Source organism: Hydra vulgaris, chromosome 10, assembly GCF_038396675.1.
Source record: "Hydra vulgaris chromosome 10, alternate assembly HydraT2T_AEP".
In the NCBI taxonomy this organism is placed as follows: Eukaryota; Metazoa; Cnidaria; class Hydrozoa; order Anthoathecata; family Hydridae; genus Hydra; species Hydra vulgaris.
In genome coordinates, this window is record NC_088929.1 from 46,387,501 (window position 1) to 46,413,825 (window position 26,325).

The following is a 26,325-nucleotide window of genomic DNA, read 5'->3' on the forward strand; positions in this document are numbered from 1 at the left end:
TAGCAGATGTATATTAAGCCTGCTGCAGAGGAGAAATTCAAATCATGGTAAAACCATAGAGGTGTTTGGTAGTGACGTAAACATTATTTGACCGAGATCACAATAATAAAATGGTAAAAATTTCTGTATTCAAAACAAATGGAGGTCCGAAAAGATGTAAAAGTGGATAGAATTAAAGCTGAAATTCTTTTGAATGCAGTTTTTGTTGTTAAAAACCAGCCTTGAGTTGTATATTTTGTAATAAAAAATTCAAATTAGCTGTGCTTACATTAAAATTTGTTCAAGATTATGTAGAGTGTGTGATAAGCTTGGAGAATCTTCGAAAGCTACTTCAAATAAAGAGTTCTTGCAAAAAACCATTAAAAAAGAAGAATAGTGGATTTAAAGTGCTAGCTACGGTGACTGCTTTCTCGCTTTCTCGTTATTTAATGGTTCTAATAATTTAAACTTTGATGCGATACCTAAACCGCAAACTCTGAAATTTAAAAGTACATTTAAAAATTATTTTTTTACATACTTTCTTGTGATATTTGTCTTAAGCTGAAAATTTTTATGCATATAAATATTTATTACACAATTGTGGCTGTGACGAATCCAACATTTTTTGGTGTTTGAGATATGTCAAATAATGGTGCTTTTTAAAAAGTTGCAATGATTGGAGGCTGGGAACAAATAAGCCCTAAAATTATATTTTTATCCCCACTGCCCCAAACGTGAGAGCAACAAATTAATGAAATAATTTTTTTGCTACTCTTAACTTAGTTTATATTCATCAATAAATTTTAAGTATTGTTTAACAATCTCCAAGCTATGTTATGACCAAATAAAACTTGTAACCCCCTCAAATTGAGAGGGGTTTAAACTTTATATGATCATAATTTACGAACGTTAAGAAATAATACTATGAAACTTAAAATTTATTGATGAATATAAACTTAATTAAGAATAGCAAAAAGATTGTTTTACCAACTTGTTACTCTCGCGTTTGGCGAGGGGGGATAAAATTTTAGTGCTTTTTTTATGTTGCCATCCCCCATCATTGCAATATTTTGCAAAGCTTTACTATTTGACACATTTTATACATAAAATGCTTGCGCCATGTCTGTTAGCTGTCTTAAACACCAAAAAATGCTGGATCCTTCACTGATCTGTGGTTTGATGCCTACTTTAGGCTTTTTTTTAACATGAAGCAAGCGTAAACTTCCGAGTTAAATGCTCTTCTGTGGTGCTCTGTGATGCGACCATTAGGTCTTCCTGGAGCACCTAAGATAACCACAGAAAAAATCTGTATATATATATTTTGAATCACATTATTACTCTTTGACCTACTTTAGTTTACAACAAAAGATCGAATGTCCTTTAACCAATCTTTTAAGAAAACCATTTTGGATTTGCTTGATCCAAGGCCCCAGAAGTTTTATTTAAAAAAAAAACAAAACATCATGTAATACCAATATGAAGTAAAAATTATAAAGTTTGTCGTTGTTGACTGGGAAAAATCTCAAAGATCACTTTACAATAGCCAAAGTGTTAATTTATCTATCGTAGTCAGTGAAGGATAAATACAACATATTTCTTAAATTAATATGCACAGTGTTTTTATTTGGTACAAGAACACATAAAGAAAATATCGTTGAACAAATTAGCTGGATTTGACATCACAATTAAAATTATAATTACTATAATTAAAATTCAATCCTTCACAATCAATAGCTACCCATACCAACAATATGAAAATTAAATTATTTTTGTTGTTTATACAAATATCTTGCAATAATGTCAAAAACAGTACTTCTGATGATTATTTAAAGGCCTCTAGTGCTATTAGTTTTAATATATAAAAAAATATTCTGTATTAGTATTTTTTTTGGTGACTGTGTTGCTTTTAATAAAAATATTTTGGGAAAAAAGATTTACTGGATTTTCTACTTGTTTCACTGTTCTAATTATTTTAGAATTTATTTGGTTAAATATAATATTTCAAATTTATATATATATATATATATATATATACATATATATATATATATATATATATATATATATATATATATATATATATATATATATATATATATATATATATATATATATATGTATATTTTAAAATAAAATTTGAAGTGGTTAAATTAGTTCTTTTGTATTTCAGCTCTAGGTGCTTTCAGAACAGCATTCAGTATTCTCCAGAGGAAGAAAATAAATTTGTTATGCACGTTCAGCTGGTGGAAAAGATCCTCTTTGAACTCAGTTCATTTGAGCTTAGAAAGTTAGGATATGAGGTAGCAGTTAAAAACAATAAGAAAAATTTTTTTAATAGTGACCTTGACATTGCGGGTTATGGCTAATGTAAAGGTTTTATGGAGAGACATTCTAGACACTTGTCACTTCATAAACCGGAGGTTTCATCAGCCGCTCATGCCATGGGCTTTAATCAAGTGGGCGTGGATTTTTTTTTTACTGGAAGAGATTGTTGATACAAACAAGCTTAGTGATGAAACTATCTAAAATTGTGATAAAACAGGTATTTCTACAGTTCCAAAGTGTCTCTCTAAAATTGTTTCAACCATAGACAAGAGACAAGTTGGTTCTCTCATTTCAGCTGATTGGGTCAGGTTTTCACAGCAGTTATTTGTTCTTCAGCAAATAGGAGGCACATGCCGCCCATGCTGACCTTTCCTCGTAAACAAATGCAGCCAGAATTATTGGATGAAGCACCACGAGGTACCTAGACTGAATGTTATTAAAGTAAATACAAAAAGCATTGTTTATTGTTTAGTTAAAAAAATTTATTCAATTTACAGGGACCAAAAAAGTTCTTAGATTTGGCTTTTATCAAGCCAGTTAGCACTTACTCTGACCACAATATCAAAAAATGGTTGAGAAAAATCCTGGGAACATGGCCACTCAATTTCAAATAGTTACCCTTTTCGGCTCAGTCTACCTGGATGCTGCCTCATTGACAAATGCCAATAACAGCTTTCAGAAAGCAGGTATAAGACCAGTTAATAAAAATACTTTTTCTAAAGCAGATTTTCTGTCAGCAAAAGCTACTAGTGTTAAATTTCATTGAAACAAACCCTGACAAATGTGATATGATTTTTACTAGCTACCTCTGTGCTTCTCACAGCCATCCATCTTTAAGTACCAGTCATCCAATGGTACCCACAACCCAAATATTTGCTTCTAGTAGTAATCTAAGTGTTTCTAACGTCTAAAAATTGCTTCTACAAATCAATCCACTTCCTTCAGCATTTTAACCACTTTTAGGAGCAATGTTAATACCACATCAATTAAATTCTTCATTTATTTTATCAAAATATATTAGTAACAATGACAATTGACAAAAATAATATCTTTGAAACATTATTAAATGTTTTATGAAATTAATAATTGAGGTTAATACTTAGTATGATGTTCTTTACCATTCAAAAAATTTGCTGAGCGGATAGAAATAGAGTGAATGAGTTTTCTTAAATACTTAGGAGTCATAAGTTGAGTTCATACCTGCCTAATTTTTTTTGGTAAATCATCCGAAAATGAGGGATTAGTTTCTGAACTTTATTATTAACATGATTACAGCAGTTTTCAATGGGATTGAGGTGGGGTGAGATTTACCAGGCCAGAGGCCGATGATCTCAACCCCGTTCTCATGTAACCAACTGCTTACAAGCTTTGCCCTGTGACAGGGTGCTCCATCATGCTGAAACTTGTGGGTATTTGTGATGTTCATGAATTTTTTACGTTTTTTTTAAGTATTTCAAGAAAAATATGGCTATTTATTGTGGTTTTAGGAGACACAAACCATTAACCACCACTGATTTGCACCCATATCATGATTTTCGGGCAATGCTTTACAATACAAAGAAAATACTGGGGGTTGTATTGTTGGCAAGGCGGGCGTCTAACGCTTGTAAAACGACAACCAAATTGTTCAATTAGTGATTCGTCGCTGAATATTGTATCCTCCCTTCCCTTCAACTTCTGCTGACAGATGCTTGTATTTTTGACAGAAGGCAATACGATCTTTAATATTTTTTTGTGAAAAATAGGTTTTTTTTTTGCCGGAACACGGGTAGTTAAGTTAAATTTTTTAAACAAACGTCTTCTAATTATCACAACACTAGGTGTAATACCAGTTGGAAATATCTCAGATAAAATTTCACAAGCACTGGAAAACGGTTGTGCTTTTGCATAATAATGAATCCAATTATCTGCCCTTTGAGTAGTCACTTTTGGTCGTTTATTTCTAGCTTCGCTTTTAAAATTACCAACTTCTTGATATCGTTTTAATGTTTTTATAATGCAGCTGTGAGTTACGTTAAAACGCGCGGCAATAAGAGTCAGAGTCGATCCTTGTTCACGTAGAATAACAATCTAAGCACGTTTTTCTGTTGTTAACTCATTAGTTTTTCTAGTAACTATTATCTTATTTTTTGCTTAAATAACAATAAGCTATGACTAAACCAAATTTCTTGTTTTATAACATAACATTTCGCTCGTATATAATATTAATACTCAAAACTTTCTTTGTAAAAAAATATTTTTAAATAAATATTTTAAATTTTCTGCAAACTTTTAAAATTTTCCAAACTTTTGATTGCAACTGTTTAAATAAATTATTATTATTGATGTATTTAATTCAAACACCATGTACAAATCAAATAGACTCAAGGTCCTTCGATAAAATTAAATAAAGATTAAAAAAAAGGACATACACAGTCATCTACAACAACCCATTACTCGGACAGTTTTATTATTCTGTTAACGGAACTAACAGTTAAGTTTCTTTTGGTACACTCAAAAAGTTGTTTCTTTAAATTGATCATAGAGTTAGACAAAAAAGTGTCTAAAGAATTGAGTCTTAACTCTAAAAACATCCGAATAAGGTTGCAATACTTTTTGCATCCAAAAAACATTTCCACACATTAATTATAGCAATATAAGTGAGTTAGTTTTCTTGTCCGAAAACTGTTCCGCAGGGAAGCATTATATAAGCATATACAATGTGGTTGGAATTGTTTTATTTTAATTAGGCTTGAAAACCAGTAAAAGCGCCTTATTAACATGTTTGTTCGAGTATATAGATTTTTCATATATCTATATATATCATTTTTACTTTTTTTTATATCCATATCATCTGATAGATCATTTTTTACAATATGACCAAGGTATTTAAAGCTATCATCAAATTCTAGTTTGCAACCTGCTACACTCTATTTTGGTTATGACAACGACACAACTTTTGATTTTTGTTTGGGTTAAAAACCATATAAACTGTATTCTTTGTGTTAAAAGACATATTTATTAATAAGACCTTGTCATTAATTGCATTAAATAATTTCTGCAGAAAGAACCAAGATGGAGCTATAAATACTATGTCATCAGCATAAACAAGAACATTCTAAAAAATCTCTCCTCTAATGCATCCAAAACGCATATTAGAAGTTATAAATACTAAATTACAATATAAAATTTAAATAGTAATGATGATAAAATATCAAATTGTTGCACTGTTTTAAAAAAATGAAATATTGATGTCATGACCCAGAAAAATTCTTTAGGGGCATGGTTTTACTATCATTGGTGGTTACTGAGATAAAAGTACGTAAATCTGGTAACGCCGTCCGTGGAAAAAAATCCACTTTTAAACTCTGCCTAAAAATACTAACTAGTTAAACAACTAACAAAGTTGGTTTCAAAAATTTTTATTCATCCCAAAAACATTAAAAAAATAATTATGCGGTAAATTCACTGGTAAATAACAATTTTCTTTAATTCTGACAAAATAAAGTTTCGATTCTAGTTATTTTTTCTTGAAAAAAACGTCTAAACTGATTTGTCATATTCCTAATTAATTTTTTTGCTGTTAAAGTCTGTCATGCATCTATGCAGTCTGTCTTCATACTCTGGAGAGACACTGCAGATGATGATTTACAACACCAAGCAACAGATTAAGCTCCATGGGTGGAAGCACGTCAAATATAAAGGATTCATCTAAGGCATTGATAATGGGTGCATGAACAGAGTTTCTGAATAAACTTGCTTTCTTGATGTTAGCACCATTGAATGCCTGATACTCTCTTCTGATTCATTCAAAAGTTCTTAGAGATCCACACTATGCAAAATCTTTTGATGAAGACCAAGAGCATGTGTGTGCACTAAAATGTGCTTGGAGATCATTTATTTCACATTTCTGGAAAGTTTCAAACTCCTCCATACCTAGAATTTTTTTTTTATAAAAATTCTAGATATGGAGGAGTTTTTTAGAAATTGACGATTGTGGTTCTCCACTTTGAAATGCCCACGTTCCAAACGATAAATTCGATTTCGTCGGCCATGATTTTGTATGGAATTTGCAACGATTAACATTTTTTAAAATAATAATAGATTTTTGTTTATTGCTAATTGGCGTAACACCTTTTATATCTAAATATAAATAAAGGAGCAATAAAGGTAATTAAGCAATAAACTAATATAATAAGTAATATCTAACTAGGGCTTTGTTAATAGTTTTTTGAGGTAATACAGTTTTTAATTTAAACATGACTTTAAGTTTGTAAAATTTATAAATATATAATTATTATTATTATTATGTTTATTATGTTTATTAATTTCATTATTATTATTTAAAAACAAAAACTTATAAAAATACTTTAAAGTTATCTAAAACAAATAAACTGTGTTTTACATTAAACATTAAACTAAAAACGGTTGATGCCAATGAAGCCGCTCAGCAAACTAGTTGGCTATCAAATTCATCAAAAAAATAGAGATGGACGAAGAGATGGCGTGGTAATATAAATAAAAGACAAATTTCAAGCTTTGGAAACAGTTATTCAATAACTTAACTCATCAAGTATTGAAAAAGTATGGCGTATCATAAAACTAGGAAATGAATCTTGCAGGATGTATTTTTCAACCACACGACATTAACAATATTTTAATCAGAGCAAATAATCTACTCAATAAAAGTAGCCAAAGACAATTCAATAGCTTTAGACTGTTCAGTAATGTCAGTCTATGGAGATTTTAATTTTAGCCATACAATCTTCGATAAACTTGAAATTGGAGGCGGAAGACCTTCCCAACATGTGGTAACTCCAGAAACCATTATCCAAAGAGCATACTTGACCTTGTTATCAAGGATAATCAAGACAGATTTTATGAAATAGAAAAAGGTGACTCGTTTGGCCATACACCCGCAAGCTAATCTCACTGTTTTATAATTGAATCATTCACAGTGAATTTTACAAATGAAAAAAACTCAAAAAAGAAATGATACATCTGGAGTAGAGCAGACAATAAAACTATTTCAAAACGGATGCAAGCATACGACTGAAAAAACAAATTCAAAAACTCTTCAGTGCATGATAACTATTTGGTATTTATTGACCAGTACAACTAGACGGTTGATTTGGACATTCTATCTACTACAAAGCCACTTGATGAAGAAAAACAACCCTGAAACATGGTTGAAGTTAAGGAGGCAGTTAAAAATAAAAATAAAACTCTAGAGCAAGTATCCTAAAGCAGGCAATAACTCTCACAAAACAATTACAAAAGAACATTGCGTTGGTTGTAAAAACGTGAATAAGGTAGTCCTAAAAGCAACCAAAGAATGAGGAAAAGATTGCCAAAAAATTTAAATCAGACCCTGAACTCTTAAAGGGATATCAAAGTTTCAATATTAAAGAGAATGATAAAAAAAATGTTTGGATTAAGTAAAACATAGTAATAAACGCATACCAAGAGAAAGTAACTTTAAGGTTGTCCATAAATGACGTCACGCAATTTTCAACCGTTTTTACCCCCTCCCTCCTCCCTCGTCACATAATCGTAACACTTTAGAAGCAAGTTTTGTATGAATTGTCACAAAATCACAACACCCCTATCCCCCTAGAGTGTGACATAATTTCTGGTCGATCCCTATATTGTTTTACTCGAAGCTCGCCATCTCCTTGTTGTCAGTACCTATAAGTTTTTAAAATATACGCCGCAATCTACAGACTATAATTTATTCAAGCGCGTTAAATTCCAGGGTGCGTATTCACCAAACTTTAGTAACTTTTGCGCAGCTCAACTAAGGTTACGGATATCGTAAGTTCATGTTTTTTTTGGTATTCACCAATGTTTCGCAGCATTTTCATAAAGTTAGGGTTGCGCTTGAGTTGCGCTGAACTTAAGCAAAAATTTACGCAAAAAAACAACCAAGTTGATGACCAAGTTTTTTTGAATTAATCAAGTTTTCGTAATTATATAAAACAAACTTTTCTAATATTGAATTCATAAATTTCTTACTAATCTAAATTAGGGATTATTACTAATTAGTATTTTTTACAATCTAATAAAATGACAATAATATTTTTATAAGACTCTGCTATAAAAACTAAATACTTTTTATTGAATATTTATTTAGTAAAAAATATTACTACAAAAGCTAGGAAAATAATTTTAAGTAGAAAAGAGATAGAGAGGGGTTTAGAACTGATTATTCTACAAAGAGGCAGATAAATTTTGACAATTCTTTAATATACAACTAATAAAAACTAAACAAACTTACATTTTTTTCAATCCTAAATATCAAGTAAATAGTATTTTTTTAAAATACAAGTAATTAAAAATTGGTATACTAATTTGACATTAGCATGAGCATAAGTTTGCTTAGACAAGTCATAAATAAAAAATAAAAAAAAATCCATGTAACATTCAAAAATATATTATTGCCTTCGATTTAAAAACAAAGTTTTAATTATAGTACTTTGTTCAATGCCAAGTCGAAAGGGGTGACCTTTGTTAATTCAGCCTGAACATAGTGTACATCATCTTCATCACTGTCCTCAAAGTTTATATCATCTGGAATTTCTAACCCTAAGCCATTGTAAAGGTTTTTCAGCAAATTACACACAATATGTATTTTGCAATATATACTTTGGGTGAGCATATGTTAGGAGCACTGAATTTTTTGGATTGACAAGTAATTTTTACCAATTACTCTTTAAAAACTCCCAGTTACTTTGAAAAAATTAATACATACAGTGAATTGTTAATATTTATAAAGATGTAGTTGTTATTTTGTCAATATAATAATTTCATAATTGTATATATATATATATATATATATATATATATATATATATATATATATATATATATATATATATATATATATATATATATATATATATATATATGTATATATATATATATAAATATATATATATATATATATATATACATATATATATATATAAATATATATATATATATAAATATATATATATATATATATATATATATATATATATATATATATATATATATATATATATTACCAAATCATAACTGCATCATAACAACATAACATCTTTTAGAATATATAATACTTCATACTCTGAATAGCATGCAGTTACGATTTGGTAATATATATATATATATATATATATATATATATATATATATATATATATATATATATATATATATATATAAATAAATAAAGATTTATTAGAACAAGTTTAAAAAAAAAATACATGTTCTAAAGGACATACAGGTCCAATAAATAAACACTGACAATATGCCCTTAAATAAGAAAACAAAGTACGTAGGAGCAAATATAGTTTATAATAGAAACATTCAAGATTTCATTCATTAACTTTATAGATGTTTATCGAAATTGCACGATTTTATTTTATTTTTAAAAATACAAATGTTATCAGCATTTACAGCTTCTGATGTCAGATTATTCCAGATATTTACAACTCGTTGAGAAAAACAATATTTGCGAATGTCGAGTTGACATCGTTTCTTTCGAATCCTAAAAGTATGACCACGGGTATAATTATTATTGTTAATTTCGAAAAACAAGTTTTTATCTATGCAAACCAAATTATGCATAATTTTGAAACATATTACTAAATCATGTTTTAAATGTCTGAGTTCCAGAGAATCCAAACCAAGCAACTGTAAACGGCTAGAATAGCTTAAACAACTAATATTAGCAATTTTTTTTGTGAATCGTTTTTGAATATTTTCAATAGATTTAATTAACATAGTTTGGTGTGGCGACCAAACTGGAGAGCAATATTTAATTATTGGTCTTATATAAGTGGTAAATGCACGTACTAATATAATAGGATTGCGAGTTTTAAAGCATTTTAAGATTAGGTATGCTCAAGTATTTGCTACATGAATGGCTCTGGCAATGTGTTTTTTATAGTTTTGGTGGGAGTTCATAATTACTCCAAGATCTTTTGGGTTAGATGATCAAGCTAGAATACCATCACCTAACTTGTAATTAAAACTAATACTATGCAATGGAGAAAGTGCTATTCTGTGTGCAAAACATTTCTTGCTGGCAATTGGCAATTGCCAAGTATCCAACCAAATAATTATTCTATCAAGAGCAACAGTTAAATTGTGGCTATGATTCATATCGCGATACGAACTGTATAACTTTAAATCATCAGCAAAAAGTTTTTTTGCACATTCGAGATTGTTTACTACAGAAGATAAGTCATTTATAATTAATAAGAACAAAGTTGGTCCTAGCACACTACCCTGAGGTACACCACTTACAATTCGAATCGGATCTGATAAAGCACTACTAATCTTTACCAGTTGAGATCTGTCTGTGAGAAATGCAGTGATCCACTTTAAAAGTTTACCACGAATATTGTATAATGAAAGTTTAAATATTAATTTTGAATAAGATACGGAATCAAACGCCTTTCGGAAGTCGATATATATAACATCTGTAATCAGATGATTGTCAAGTGCGGTACTCCAATCGTTTGTAGATTCTAAAAGATTTGTACATGTAGAACGTTTATTGTGGAAAACGTGCTGACTAGGAGATATTATGTCATATTTATTTAGATATTCAACAATATGTGAGTGGATAATTTTTCCATGATTCGATAACAAGTACAAGTTAAAGAGATGAGTCTATAGTTGTTAGGATCCGATGTAGCTCCGTTTCAAAAAAGTTGAATGCTTTGCGTCATTGATTAGGTAAAGCGTTTGATGTAAAACTAGCCTCAAAAATATATAAAAGAGGAAAACATAAAACATGAGCTAACTTTTTAAGAATTGCATTAGGTAGACCATCAGGACCATATATATATATATATATGTATATATATATATATATATATATATATATATATATATATATATATATATATATATATATATATATATATTACCAAATCATAACTGCATCATAACAACATAACATCTTTTAGAATATATAATACTTCATACTCTAAATAACATATAATATACTTTAATATCTTATTTTATAAAACAATGTTACTATTATTTTATATCAGATGTTTTGTTATATTAATAATATAATAACATCTTAATATATATAAAATAAATACTTTAAGCTTAAGTTATTTATTAATATAACATCTTAATGCTTGTCATAAAGATGTACCAATATTTATTTATAATATCACATCATAATGCATATAATTTAAATATATTAAGGCCCTATTTTATGCTGTTATATTACAATCATAAGACAATAAATTGATCGTATTATACAAAAAAATAACAATAATAATATGATATTATAATACAAGATGCTTTATTACTATGATTTATAATAATAGCGTCTAAATATTAGATGTTATTAAGTTAATAAGTTGTTAAATTATTATGATGCATTTTTATTTGTGTTATTACCTATGATTATTTTTAACTTTGTTATAATATATACAATTTTTATACATAAATTGTATATATTATAAAATATAGTAAAATTCTATATCAATCTGATAATATGTGCATCATAATAGTATTTCACCCTTTCTATTATTTAGTGATTTTAATCACTAAATAATAGAAAGGGTGTTGCATCTATGAATAAATTAGAAGCAGGCAAAAAAATTTATAATATAAAAACAATCATCAGATCGTATTCTTTTTTTTCAACATCTCGAAGTCTATACAATCAGTTAAGAAAAGATTTTAAACTTCCAAGTGTAAAAACACTAACTAAAATTACATCTAGGACGAAGAATGTTTCAGATATTAATTTTATCAGCACTGTATTTTAAAATATAGAGGAGAATCAGAGAAATTGTATAATATTGGTAGATGAGGTTTATGTAAAGTCTCTTCTTCTCTACCATGGTGGTTCTCTATTTGGAAAAGCTGAAAATAATCCTGAGTTGTTAGCAAATACTGTTTTGGGTATCATGGTTAAATGTTTAAAAGGTGGACCATCTTTTTTGTGCAAAATGATACCTGTCTGTCATTTGGATGCTTCTTTTTTGTTTGAGCAAGTATGCTATGTTATTAACTCAATCAAGTCTAGCAATGGAAAAGTTATTTCAGTTATTTGTGATGGAAATCGAACAAATCAAGCTTTTTTTAATTTATTTGAGAGAGTTGAAGAAAAACCTTGGTTAACAAAATGTGGGATTTTTCTACTTTTTGATTATGTTCATTTACTAAAAAGTATCAGAAATAACTGGATAACAGAAAAAACACAGGAATTGCATTTTGAAAAAAATCAAAATATGGCTGCTAAATGGAGTGACCTAAAATGTTTATTTGATTTTGAGAAAGATCAGCTAATTAAACTATCTAGACTAAATTTTATGGCTATACATCCAAAACCCATTGAAAGACAACATGTATCACACTGTTTAAAAGTGTTTTGTGATGAAACTATAGCTGCTCTCAAAACTTATTTAAAAGTTATCCACCCTTGTAATATGAATGAAACCATTTGTTTTTTAGAAAAAGTTACTAAATTCTGGAAAATAGTTAGTGTAAAAGAAATTTACGGTGACACTTGATTTTTAAATTCTCGTAAAAGAGTTATTTCGGAAGAACTAGATATAAATTTGCAATATTTACTTAATTTCGGAGATAGGGCTCTTAAAATGAGTGGTAAACAAGGGTGTAGAATAAAATCCTTAACTAGAGATACAGGTACTTCAATTCGGCATACTTGTTATGGTTTAGTAGAGATGTGTAAATATTTGTTAAAAAACAATTTCATTTATGTTATGTTGGGAGAGTTCTCAACAGATTATATTGAAAAAGCATTTAGTAAGTTTAGACAAGGTTCAGGCGGAACATATTTTATAACTGTTCAAAATGTTGTTGAAAAATTATACTTTGAAAAAGCTAAACTGTTATTGGAATTAAAAGTTGATGTTTCAGATTACACTACTGATATTAAACATTCATGTCAAAAATATGGCTATTTTAGAAGTGAAGAATCTTGTGATATAATTAACCTATTGCCTGAACTAGAAGCATCTTTACCACTGAGTACAAAAATGGCTCTGTTTTATATTGCAGGCTATGTTACAAGAAAAGACGATGTCAGTGAAAATGAATTGTTGACTGACACTGCATTTTATTTTCAGTTGTATAAAGACTACACAAAAACTATGGACAGAGGTGGATTAAGTGTACCTCTGGATTGCTGTGTCCAGTGGGTTTTTTTTTGTTACATGATTTTTGAAATTAAGAGAAAAAAGACATGCAGAAAGTCGTTGTGCAATATATTTATGATGATATCAGATATTTATAACTTGAACATGCTAAAGAAACATGGTGTTATATTGTCAAACATATTTCTTAAAAATTATTGTTTGTTTATTTCACCTAAGTCCTCTGAGGAACCTGCATTTAAGGTTTTAAAATTATCTGTAAAGCATTAAAAAATATTGCTATGTACATTAGGGTGTGTCGATTTTCACTTTTTTTTGAAATTTGATGATGGCTAGTATTTTTTTTTCGTAAATCGGTATGCAAAACATGAAAATAATTTTTTTTTTGGAAAAAAATCTTTTAAGGGTAATTCCGCATCAAATCACCCAAAATTTAAAAATTTTGAACCATGGGTCTTCAAATTTTTTAAAAACCTCTTTGGCTGTTGCATCTTAAAAAGAAAAGTTAACATATAAAATTTTAGCTAAAAATCTTGAGAGGTTGACAAGATACTGCAATTTTAATACTGACCTGGTTTCCTAAAATGACCCGGTTTTCATAACACTCTGAAAAAACATTTTTCTTAAAATAATAAGAAATAAATGGCAATAACATGAAAATAAACATATATAATGTTTTTTTGATGCTGAATTCAATAAATGTACTTAAAATGCTAAAATATAAAAGGAACATGCCTAAAAATTAATAAAACAACTAGTTTCTATAAAACAACTTTGGGGCCCAATATCTCAAAACACCCCCATCAAAAAAATTTTACCTCATCAAAAAAAGGAATACATCTTTGAAATTAAAGTTCCGTATGTTTTAGTTGTTTTTCCAGTTAGACTTTTTGTGCCTAGTAAGATTATAAACAGCTGAAAATATTAACAGCAAAAAAAAAATTTTTTGATGGGGTGTTTTGAGATATTGGGCCCCAAAGTTGGTTTATAGAAACTAGTTGTTTTATTAATTTTTATGCATGTTCTTTTTATATTTAAGAATTTTAAGTACATTTATTGAATTCAGCATCAAAAAAACATTATATATGTTCATTTTCATGTTTTTGCCATTTTTATTTCTTATTATTTTGAGGAAAATGTTTTTTCAGAGTGTTATGAAAACCGGGTCATTTTGGGAAACCAGGTCAGTATCAAAATTGCAATATGTTGTCAACCGCTAAACTTTTTTAGCTGAAATTTTGCATGCAATATTTTTTTATAATTAGGAATAATGTGTCAAAATATAACACAAAAGGAAGACACATGGTTCAATGGACTGGGTGATTTGATGTGGAATTGCCCTTAAGCTACTTTTTTTCACCCTTAAACTATTATTTTTTTAGACTTTTTTATTCTTGAAACGGAAGTTTGCCGTAGTCTCCGAAGAAGATCGCATTTATTTACCAAACCATGTAGTAAACTAAAATTTAACTTAGTACATAAATTAGGCATTTTTTAGTTTATTAAACAACATTAAATAACAAATATATTTTTGAAGTATACACTCTCCTTTTCGCAATGTTTATATTTTTTGGATAATATAGGAATAATGATTTAAAGTTGTTTTTTTTAACTGTGTGTTTTACAAGTTAAAAAAATTACAATTTATAATGTTTTGGTATTAAATTTTAATTCTTTTTGAAATATATATATATATTTATATATATATATATATATATATATATATATATATATATATATATATATATATATATATATATATATATATATATATATATACACACACATTTGTAATACCAAAAACTAAAGGTATATCAGCTCATTATTTTAATTAGAAAGAGTTTATAATTTAAAGTAAAAAGTAGAACATCAAGTTTTTTATACACTCATGTTTATATTTACATGGCAAGCACTTTCAAATGTCATTTTTACACATCTTTCAACAGATTGTGTATGGGAAGGCCACATTGTTACTTTAATTGGAGTGTTAATAAATTCTTTAACTGCTTCAGTTGATAAATGACATGTTAGAGGTGGTTCAGTAATATCACTCCAGTCTATAAGTTCAAACAAACAGGTTTCTTCCATAATGATGGCAGGAGTCTTTCGAATTCTAAAAGATCTATCTCCGAATTGAAGTGCCTCATTCCCTGCTCCTCTTATTTTAACTATTTTATCAACTGCTTCTTTTTGCTCATCTTCAATTTGACTACAGAGCATACTTTGCAAAACTGATTCAGGGTGAGCATATCATGCTGATCGTTTGAAAGTGGGTAAAACAATATCAATTACCTCCTGAGTTTGATTTTTTAGTAATTGCGTATGTTTAAGTAAGTTTATTGGTCCTTCACGAAGCCAGCACGAATTTACTTTAATGCTAAACCAGTTGGGAATACAGACACCTACTATGTACTTAACAATCATTTTCAATCTATTTAAAAGGTCACCTGTTAACCCATGTTTGGATACCCAGATTCTGCAAAACCTTAAAGCAGTAGTTAGCCATCTACTATGACAAACAGGACCGATTTCTAGTAATGCAAGTCTCTTAGGCAGAACTCCAGTTTTAATAGATGTCACAATTTGGTACGCATAGCTCTGATCAGTGCTTAGATCTTTGATAATGTCAGGACTAACGTAGATAAGTGGAGAGTTTTCACACACTTTTAAAAACTCTGGGTTAATTTCAAGGTTGGTAGCATCATTCAACATCTTACCTAGCGGTCCTGACCAATGATTGCTGGCTTTAGTAGGACCATCAAGAAACTTAATAAGACTTCTTAACCCTAGTTCCCCAGTGTGCAGATCACATACAATCCATACAAGTTTTTTATTAAGTTTTTTTTCAACCCATTGTGTTACTCCTCCTGCCCATCCAGTATTTAAATTAGTACTATCACAACCTATAGCTTCCAATGTCAAATGTAAACATCTTCCTTTAAGCCATTCCATTAACTGATCAGCAATTATCTCTGCAGGTTTTTTTAAATCTGACTCTTCAGGAACAAAATGAAATAGATAATTTCTACCAGGTTCACTGCACACAGTATAATGTTCTTCTTTTATTAAACCTGGGAATTTTCTGCCTTCAACATCAAAGAAAATTTTAGTGTCATTTTTTCTACCATAAAAAAAAAATACAACTCAAACCATTATTGTTAAGTTCATTTTGGAGTTTTAAGGTCAACTCTTTTTCAATTTTTTCTTGAGCTCGCTTAACTTTGTTGTGGTCAATAATTAAGCAAGTGTTTTCTTTGGTGATAATTTTAGCATCAATAAGGGCAGCAGTTGCTATGTCTGCAGTTTCTCTTAAACCTGTATGATGCCTTAAGCTTGCTAATGCTATATTTTTTATATTCATTGTGCTATATAATACACTTTTTTCATTTTTGAAGTATTAATTTTATCATTTGTATCTTCACAGACTTCGTCTGAGTCACTCTTGGGAAAAAAAAAATCATTTTCTTGATTAAGAATCTCCTGGTCTGTTTTTTATTTTTTTATTAGTGAAACCTGATTTTCTATTGACAATCGTTTATTTTTTTATTTTGTTTTCAAGTTTCAATATGATCAATGCCAGCTATTTGAAGGATAGCTTTGGTTCAAACTTTTTCTCTTTGATATCTAACAAAGTTCAACTCAAGAAGAGGATTTTTTGTTTTTTCATTGATATTTTTCCAGAGTATTTCTGAAATGAATAGACTAAACCCAGGCTAAACGAATTTTAAAAAAAACTAAAATTCACTCCACCCTATTATACAGGTCTTCCCGTCGCGAATCCGTATTTTTAAATTTAAAAAGAACTGTTCCAATGCACAAAGTGTCTAATGCAGCTCGACACACTTGGAAGAAACGCAGTTATACCGCTTTTTAATGTCTCCAAGTATAGTAAAAACTATATACACTCTCTTTTGAAAATTAAAGAGATGTCAAATTATATACAACAAAACAAAATAAATCTATTTATCCATCTTTTAAACAATAAAGTAAACTTTGAAATCACTAATTACCAACTTAACTACTGTTCAGTTATATCTATTTTTTTAGATGATATAAAAGAATTATGTAATATTCATAAACTGAATATGATAACCTTAATGCTGGTTGAAAAAAAAAGTAAAACTTAGAGAATTAAAGAATGTAATTTCTGAAACTACTAAAAAACAACAGCGAACGGTTTTTAAAAACACACTTAAAGAAAGCATTCCTAAATAATACTTTTTTATCTCTTTTTTCTTAGTTTGTATTTTTACCTTGTAAATATGTTTTACAGAGGGTGATTAATAAAATAATAATAATAATAAAATAATAATTACAATTCAAAAAAGAACCAAAATTGGCTATAAAAAGTTTTTCGTTGAACGATTTCAATTTGAAAATTGATTCGATAATGCTACACTTTTTTGCAATCTTTAGCAATAATTGTTCTATTTTAAAAATAAAACAAGTAATATATGTTTTACTAAATAAATTTCATTAAATATGTTCTCGCATGATTAAATAAAAATTTCGAGAATATTTGTACCCGATGAAAACCTTAACAAATAAATACTTAAACCTTAAAAACCTTATAAAATAAATTTCAAAGTTTTTGTAATTACTAAGCTAAATACTTTTACAAATCTACAGGTTAAATTTTACAGCGTTAACGCTGCTTTATTTTAGAAAAAATTGAATTTTTTTTTTTTTATCATGGGTTACTTAAGATTTTTGTCAATGATTACTTCAAGATTTTTATCAAGGATTACTCAAGAACTTCGTCAAGTGATAACTGTTTATAATTACACAATAAGACACTTTTTTGTTCTTGATTATGTAGAGATTTAATTAAACCTTAAGAACAAACAAATTATGTCTCTAGAATTAAAATTTATGCACGAAACAAGACAAATTGTGAAGCATACTCTAAAGGTGCTACCAGCGCCTTGCGGTCAAAATTTTAAAAATATCAAAAGTCACTGTCAGCGACATGCGGTAATGAAAGAGTAAGATAATACAAAATAAATTTTTTAAAAGTTCTAAAGAAAGAAGTTCTAAAACTTTTGTATTGTATTGCTGTGATGAAAAACAAAAACAATAACTATTGTGGTGAATTGTATTACTATTTCAAGGTCCAATAACTATTGTATTTTAAAGTATTTAGATTCTTTTTCCGCGCATTTTTTATTATTTGGGCACTATAAAAATTCAGAGGTGCCCGTGACGCTCGATTTTAGCAGTCATTTATATATACAAGTTATATTTATTTTGAGAAGTGAAGTGAAGCCAGGAAAGCCAAAGAAGTATATATATTACGTATACTTAATAAATATTAAGTACAGGGGCGCTCGTGGCACCCGTTTCTAGCAACCATTTACATATATATACTTTATTTATTTTGAGTTCAATAATAGAACTGTTTAAATAATAATTTATTTAATAATATTCAAAATCATACAAATACATAATTTATCATATGCTTGTAATTAACTAAATATTTACTTTGTGAAGCAAAATTTTTGATTTTTTTATAATTTTGTATAAACTGATATTTTTTTTTTTTTTTTTTAAATTAAGGTTTTACAATAAATTGTGTAGGCATAAACTGCCTGTCAACCTAATAATATAATACTTGACAATTACAGAGTTTGTATAACTAATAGAAAATAAAATGTGGATTAGTCGTAGAGAAGCCATTCATTTTTTAGATGATTATCTAGAAGCAGTTTAAACATTTTTAGAGATAACGTTGATACAATGTGATTAGGAAGAGAGTTTCATTTATTTATTATTCTTAGAGAAAAAAAATTCATACGTAAATTTAATCGCGAAGATTGTTTTTTTAGTTTATATATATGACCACGAGTAATAAATTTACTATCTATTTCAAAAAGACTTCTGTCACTATTGTTGTTTTTGCACCATTTGTAGACGTTGATTAGGTCTGCACGAAGTAGCCTGTATTTTACAGTTGTCATATTTAATGCCAACAATCTTTGTTCATACGGTAGATCCTGTAATCCATTGATTCGTTTCGAAGCTCTTCTTAACACATTTTCTAGTTGCCGTTTGTCTTTGAGAAGTCCAGGGTTACAGATTGATCTACAGTATTCTAGGTGAGGGCGGACTAGTGCTGAAAATAGTTTTTTGAAGGATAATAAGTCTGGATATGATGTAAATGTTTTTTTTATTATTCCTATTATTTGTGTGGCTTTGTTGACTTGAATAGTTGTGTGTTTGGAAAATAATAAGTTCGAATCTATGTGAACACCTAAATCTCGTTCGCAATTTGTGGTTTTAATGTTTACTCGTACATTTTTTCCTGGATCATGCATATTATAAGTATGGGACTTGTTGTTGTTTCCTAAGTGCATTACAGAACATTTATCAATGTTAAATTTCATTCCCCATTTTTGAGACCATGTAACAAGAGCGTCGATGTCATTTTGTAATTCTTGCGCAGATTGAGTATTTTCAATAGAACGGAAGATTTTGGTATCGTCAGCAAAAAGAGCAGCTTTTGATTTGATTACTTCAGGGATATCGTTGACATATATAATAAAAAGCTGAAAGGACGGAGCCTTGGGGAACTCCACTTTTAACGGGTACCCAGTTTGAATAATTTCCATTTACAACAACTCTTTGTCTACAGTTTTTCAAAAAGTTTTTAATCCAATATAGTATTGATCAATTTATACCATAAGCTTTAAGTTTAGAAATAAGAAAGTTATGTGGAACTTTGTCAAAGGCTTTTTCAAAATCAAGATAAATGTTGTCGATGGGAATATTATTATCAAGTGATGACGTCCAATAATTAGTTACAGTTAAAAGGTTAGTTAAGCAGGAATGATCTGGACGAAATCCATATTGGTGTGGACTTAATAAGTTATTTTTAATCAGGTGTGTCATAATATGATTTTTTATAATTTTTTCAAAGATTTTTATTAAAGTACAAGTTATACTGATAGGTCTATAATTAAGTGCTTTTGATCTGTCTGCTTTTTTGAATATGGGTGTAATTGTTGCGTCTTTCCATATTTGGGGTATTGATCCACTCTCAAGTACTTTGTTAAAAATAGTAGATAGATGTTTAGACATTTGAAAGCAAGTTTTCTTAAATATTATTGGGTGCAATGCATCAGGGCCTGGTGATTTAGATGAGTTTAGACTTTTGAGGTATGTTTCGATATTTTCCGGACTTAGATCAATATTGTTTGTTAGTGGATTTACATTTTTATATGTTAGGTTAAATGGTGGTGTTGCTGTTATTTTTTTGTTTGAAAAAGTATCGGCAAAAAAAATATTAAATAGATGAGCTTTATCTAGATCAGTAGTTGCAACAATATTATTGCATTGGATGTCAGGGAAAGCTTCTTTGTTTTTTCTTTTTGATTTGACATACGAGTAAAATGCTTTTGGATTTTGGTCTATGTCTCTCGCCAGTTTTTTTTCAAATTCAATAATTGCTTTTCTGCACGCTGCTTTTGCTTTGTTTTGTGAAATGCGGTACTCATTGTATGTTTCTTCATTTCTGTTCAATATATATTGACGATATTTCTCTCGTTTAAATTTAAGTTCATTGATTATTTGAAAGTCAATCCATTTTGAGCGTTTTATATTATTAAAGTTAGATTTTGGGATATTATTGTTGATAGTAGTTTTAAGTTTATTAAAAAAGATACTCCATAGTTGGTCTGAGTTGGATGTTGGACAGAGTGTAATATTTGCAAGGTCTTCATTAATTTTGTCATAGTTCCCTTTTGTGTATAAATGCTTAGTATGGTATTGTGGTATATTTATAATAGATTCAATCGATACAGTAAAGTAGCGTAGTTGATGATGACTTTTGCCAATGGGTGTTAGATGAGTTAAAAAGGAAACCATGTTTTCATCAGAAGTAAATAAGAGGTCAATTGTAGAAGGACTTTGATTTTGTCTGATGTGTGTTGCTTTTGAAATATGTTGGGTTAAAAAAGAATCGCGAATATTTTCAGTAAATTTAATTGATTTAGAGGAATTTGTAATAGGCTGTTTTGGATTTTGCCAGATGATATCTGGGTAGTTAAAATCTCCTATAATAAGAATGTTTGGATATGTATTTGAAAGTTTGGCAATGTGTTGATTTATGCAGTTAGTGTTTTCATTGTTACTATTTGGTGATCTGTAATATAAACTTAACAATAACTTAGAAGTTTTCGTTGCAATTTCACAACTGAGCGATTCAGATGGAAATATATCTAGGTTTATTAGGGATGACTTTAGTTTGTTATGTATAAATATTGCTAAACCTCTTCGGCAAGAACTATTCTTGTGATTTGTATGTAGTAAGTAATTTTCAATAGCAAACTCGAGATCATTAACTTCAATTTTTTTATTTTTAGGCAGAGTTTCTGTTAAAAAAAATAATTTCGGGTTTTAGATTGTTTACAATTTGTTTGAGCTCGTGGCGTTTATTTAGGAAGGAGTCGATGTTTGTGTATATAGCTTTGACGATTTAATTTTAGTAACTTTTTTAATGGTTTGAAAATTAATCCAATTTTTTATAGTTTTTTTATATTTTTTGTTTACTAAAATTAAGTTTGATGACTTCGTTGCGCCTAATGCACCATCGAAAGGGTGAGTTTGGTTCATTTTCAAGGAGTATTTGGTTTTTCTTATTTCTTTCTTTTCTAAGTTGAGAATCGATTTGCCTTTCGGCGAGTGTCATATCTGGATTAATGAAGACGTTTGTATATTTTATCTTTTTGCGTAATTCCCTAGCGGCAAGTAAAACTTTATTACGTTCGCTGTTTTCAGGAAGTACTGCAATAATGGGCGGAGGAGTTTTTGAGTCTTTTTTGTTTTTTAATCTTATTATCTTAATAGGTTTTTCATTGTCTTTACCAATTTCCTCAAATATCTCGTCAATTATTTTTTTGTCGTCGTTGTTTTTTTCAAGTTCATTTATTTTTTTTGATTCTGGAATTCCAAAAACGATAATGTTCTTTTCACGCTTTTTTTTTTCTTCCTGTTCAGATAATATAGTTTTGTTAATTGAGTTTACAACAATAGCTTTTTCTGCAGATTTATTTTTGTTATAAAGATTTGACCAAAATGTAGCTGAACTATTTTCGGTTTCTTTTTTCGATTCTAATAATTCAATTCTTTTTATAAGTCTTTTAATAGTTTCGTTTTGATCACGTATAATATCGGATAGTTCCGAACAGCTAAGTTTACCTTGCTTAATCATGAATATTGTTATGACGTCGTGTCTTATTACACAGGGACTAAAAAGTTTCAGTATGTGTTTTTTTCCGTGATATTGAAATGTTTCACCGGATAATGACGTATAAAGTAATTGATTAACTACATAACGCACGTGAAAATCACTTTTTTTCAATTTAATTAACCGCTGATGTGTAATAAATTACACCATTATTGAATCAGAGAACCATTGACCTGGGTAATTATCAATTAGACTGTCTAAAATGTGAACTACTTTTGTTTGGCAAAAAAATTTTCTACATTCTCATAATTGTTCATCACCTATCAGACCATTTAGAATACCAAATCAATATTGTTTTTGATGTATGTAACAAAATTCTTGTACAACTTTGTAACTGGATCCAAAAGTCCAGTTACTTTATGAAAGACATACAGGCATAAAAGCCTCAGAGAAGTAAAAGAAAAGGTTGGAGTAAGTGTTAGTTAAGTAAGTTTCGAAACAATTGGATAGGTGCCTAGTGTAAAATCAAATAACTAAGTTGAAGAAATGGTAATAATTGATCATGTCTATTCCCAGCAGTAAAAGAAGTACAGGTCAGATCACTTTTATAGAGCTATACAAAGTTTGCAACGAGGACAAGTGATATTCAGTAAATAAAATAGAAATAGAACCAATAATTATGTATCGGTTGAACCCTATTTCAAGGTCGCGTATCTCGGAGACTGGACTATTAAAATATTTATTAAATTTTGACATTACAATAATTTTTTGTATTACAATAACAATAAATGTTATTGTATTATAAAGATGAACTACAATACAATAACTATTATTATTGTAGTGGGTCATTAGAATACATTTTTTTTTCAAATATTGTTATTGTATTATATTATGAAGATGAATTGCCATACAATATTTATTGTTATTGCATTACAGAATTAAAATAATTGTAAAATCACAAATATTGTTATTGTTTCTAAAAAGTTAATACAATAACAATAGTTATTGTTTCTGTTATTGTTTTCGGTACAATTACAATAGCCCGAACTTTTAGGTTTCTTATCGAAATTCTACAATGACGTCATTTACTTACATCCTTTTTTTTAAACCGCGTTTGAACAAATTATTAAGTCTGTAGATTACGGCGTATATTTTAAAGATTTAAAGGAACTGGCTTCACCGAGACGGCGAGCGTCGAGTAAAACAACAAAGTTAGTTTTTCTTGGCATACGCTTATTATTTTGTTTTAGTCAAAAAAATTTCAACCCAAGCTTTTTTTTATTATTCTTTTTAATATGAGCACAACTTGCCTCAGCAAAAAATGACAAAAGAGTCAATAAGATCCCTAGAAGATAATGAAGGTAAATTAAAACAAACGCAGAAGAGATTGTCCAAATAATAAACGAATATTTTCATTCGCTATTTATCACAGATACAGACGATTAAATGCCAGAATTCAAAAATTGAAGGAAAATCGAATGCAAAATGAAGGAACTCTCAATAAAGCAATCAGAAGTTCAAGAAGATCTCGAAAACCAGGTTGAACAAAAAACCAAAGGTTACAACGGAGTGCGTTCCCGGGTGTTAAAAAACTCTTCTTTTGCTGTGTCACTCAAACTCATAATCCAAAATTTTTTTGCTGAAAGTCAAATACCTAATTTATGGAGAAAGTTAAATGCCACACCGATTTTTAAAAAAGGAAGCAAACGAAAAAAAAAAGCTAATTATTGGCCGGTATCTCTTACATCTGTCCCTTGATAACTGATGGAGAGTTTCGTTCATGATAACCTCTTAAAACGTTGCATCAAAAATAATTTTATCATCAAAGATCAGCAGGGTTTTCTTCCAAAGTAAGGTTGTATCATTAATTTATTAAAAGCAATAGAAATATTAACAAACGCAATTTCCCTAGGTTATGCCATAGACGTTATTTATACTTTGCAAAGACGTTTTTTGCAAAGGCGTTTGACAAAGTATCCCACAAACGGCTATTTCATAAGTTTAAAGCATACGGAATATGTAGAATTCTACTCACGTGGATAACTAACTAGCTAGCAAATCGACAACAGAGGGTTACAATCGGTAATCATAAATCAGATTGGAAAAAAGTCACAAGTAAAGTTTCACATGGTTCTGTGCTTGGACCTCTAAGATATATGCTGAAGACAGCAAGATTTTAGGCGTAACAAAGAGCGAGGCAGAAGCTGTAATGTTACAAAACAACATAGACGAAGTATTACGTTGGTCTAAAAAATGGATCACGGAGTTGAACGTAGAAAAATGATGAGTGATGGATATTGGACGCCTAACTATCAAACCAACTCAAAACTACACGATGCTTGATCAATTAGAAAACGGAAAAACACTTGAAATCACCAAAAATGAACGAACTCTGGGAGTCATTATTTCTTATGATTTGAAAATGAAATATCAAGTAAAAGCGACAACAGAAAGAGCAGACTGCATGTTAGGCTCTCTCAAAAAAGCTTTTAAAAGACCTTTTATTGTTAAAAGTCTTGGACATCGTCCAAGACTTTTAACAATATATCAGACCACATCTTGAGTTTGCTAATTAAACCTTATCTTCACATCTACAACGAGATATTTGTACGCTTGAGTGTATTCAAAATTCAGGCATCTAAATAAGCTTATTTCATAAAAAAAAAGTCAAGTTTAATATTTTTTTACTTTAAGGCTGCAAATTCTAGTGGATCTAAATCTAGATTTCTTATTTTTTGTATTAGCAGCTCTCCACACAGTTATCAAAAAAGAAAATTACTTCACTTTTTTATAAAATAAAAAACTTATTACCTTTACATTCATTGCTTTTGTTATCAGTAAACCTGTCGTTGCAAAAACAAGTTGTATCCGAACAAATTGCATCTTTATGGCAAGAATTTGTACAAGCTGCTATATAAATATATATATATATATATATATATATATATATATATATATATATATATATATATATATATATATATATATATATATAAATAAACTTTACCTATGTCAAATAAAGATACTTTGCAAAATATTTTGATAAATTTTGATAATTGGAGTTTGTAAACAAAAATTTCCATTTTTGGCCAGAATTGCCCCAAGCGAGAGCAAAAAGTTGAAAAATATTTTATATACTAATCTTTATTAAACTTATATTCATTGATAAGTTTTGAATTTCATGCAATAATCTCTTAGCGTTCATATCTCATTTCATCTCGTTGGTAATGAAATTTGTAACCGCCTTTAAACGAGGGAGGTTCACACTTTATATAGTTTTTGAACGCTAATTGATTATTGTTTGAATTTTAAAATTTATCGATGAATATAAATTTAATAAATGATAGTACATAAAATATCTTATTAACTTGTTGCTCTCACGTTGGGGCTGTTGTAGCCAAAATTTTGTAGTATTTTTGTTCGCAAATTCTATTCATTGGAATTTATATATATATATATATATATATATATATATATATATATATATATATATATATACATGTATAAATATAAGCGATGGTGTGAGTGTATGTGTGTGTGGGGGGAGGGGGGAGGGGGAAGGGGGAGGGGGTGGTGTGTGTGTGGTTATCAATGATTTTTTTATTCATTTAGTCGTAAATTAATGTCCAGTAAATGAATATTTAGTAAACCAATGATCTATCCATTTGTAAGAGTTGAGTTTACAAATACCGAGTAGTGAGTCTCTTTTCTCTGATAGAAGAG

The 26,325-nt window shown here is 28.9% G+C and overlaps 1 protein-coding gene across 4 annotated transcripts in view; it reads right to left on the reverse strand.

The window, feature by feature from the left end:
- LOC105844691 (adhesion G-protein coupled receptor G2) overlaps window positions 1-26,325 on the reverse strand; it is a 99,286-nt gene that overhangs the window by 55,806 nt on the left and 17,155 nt on the right. For 3 of the 4 annotated variants that reach the window (XM_065808149.1, XM_065808152.1, XM_065808150.1), the window contains exon 3: window positions 25,414-25,512. In XM_065808149.1, the coding sequence (XP_065664221.1) occupies window positions 25,414-25,512 (99 nt within the window). The remainder of the gene's footprint in view (window positions 1-25,413; window positions 25,513-26,325) is intronic. The other variant, XM_065808151.1, reaches the window with a different exon arrangement.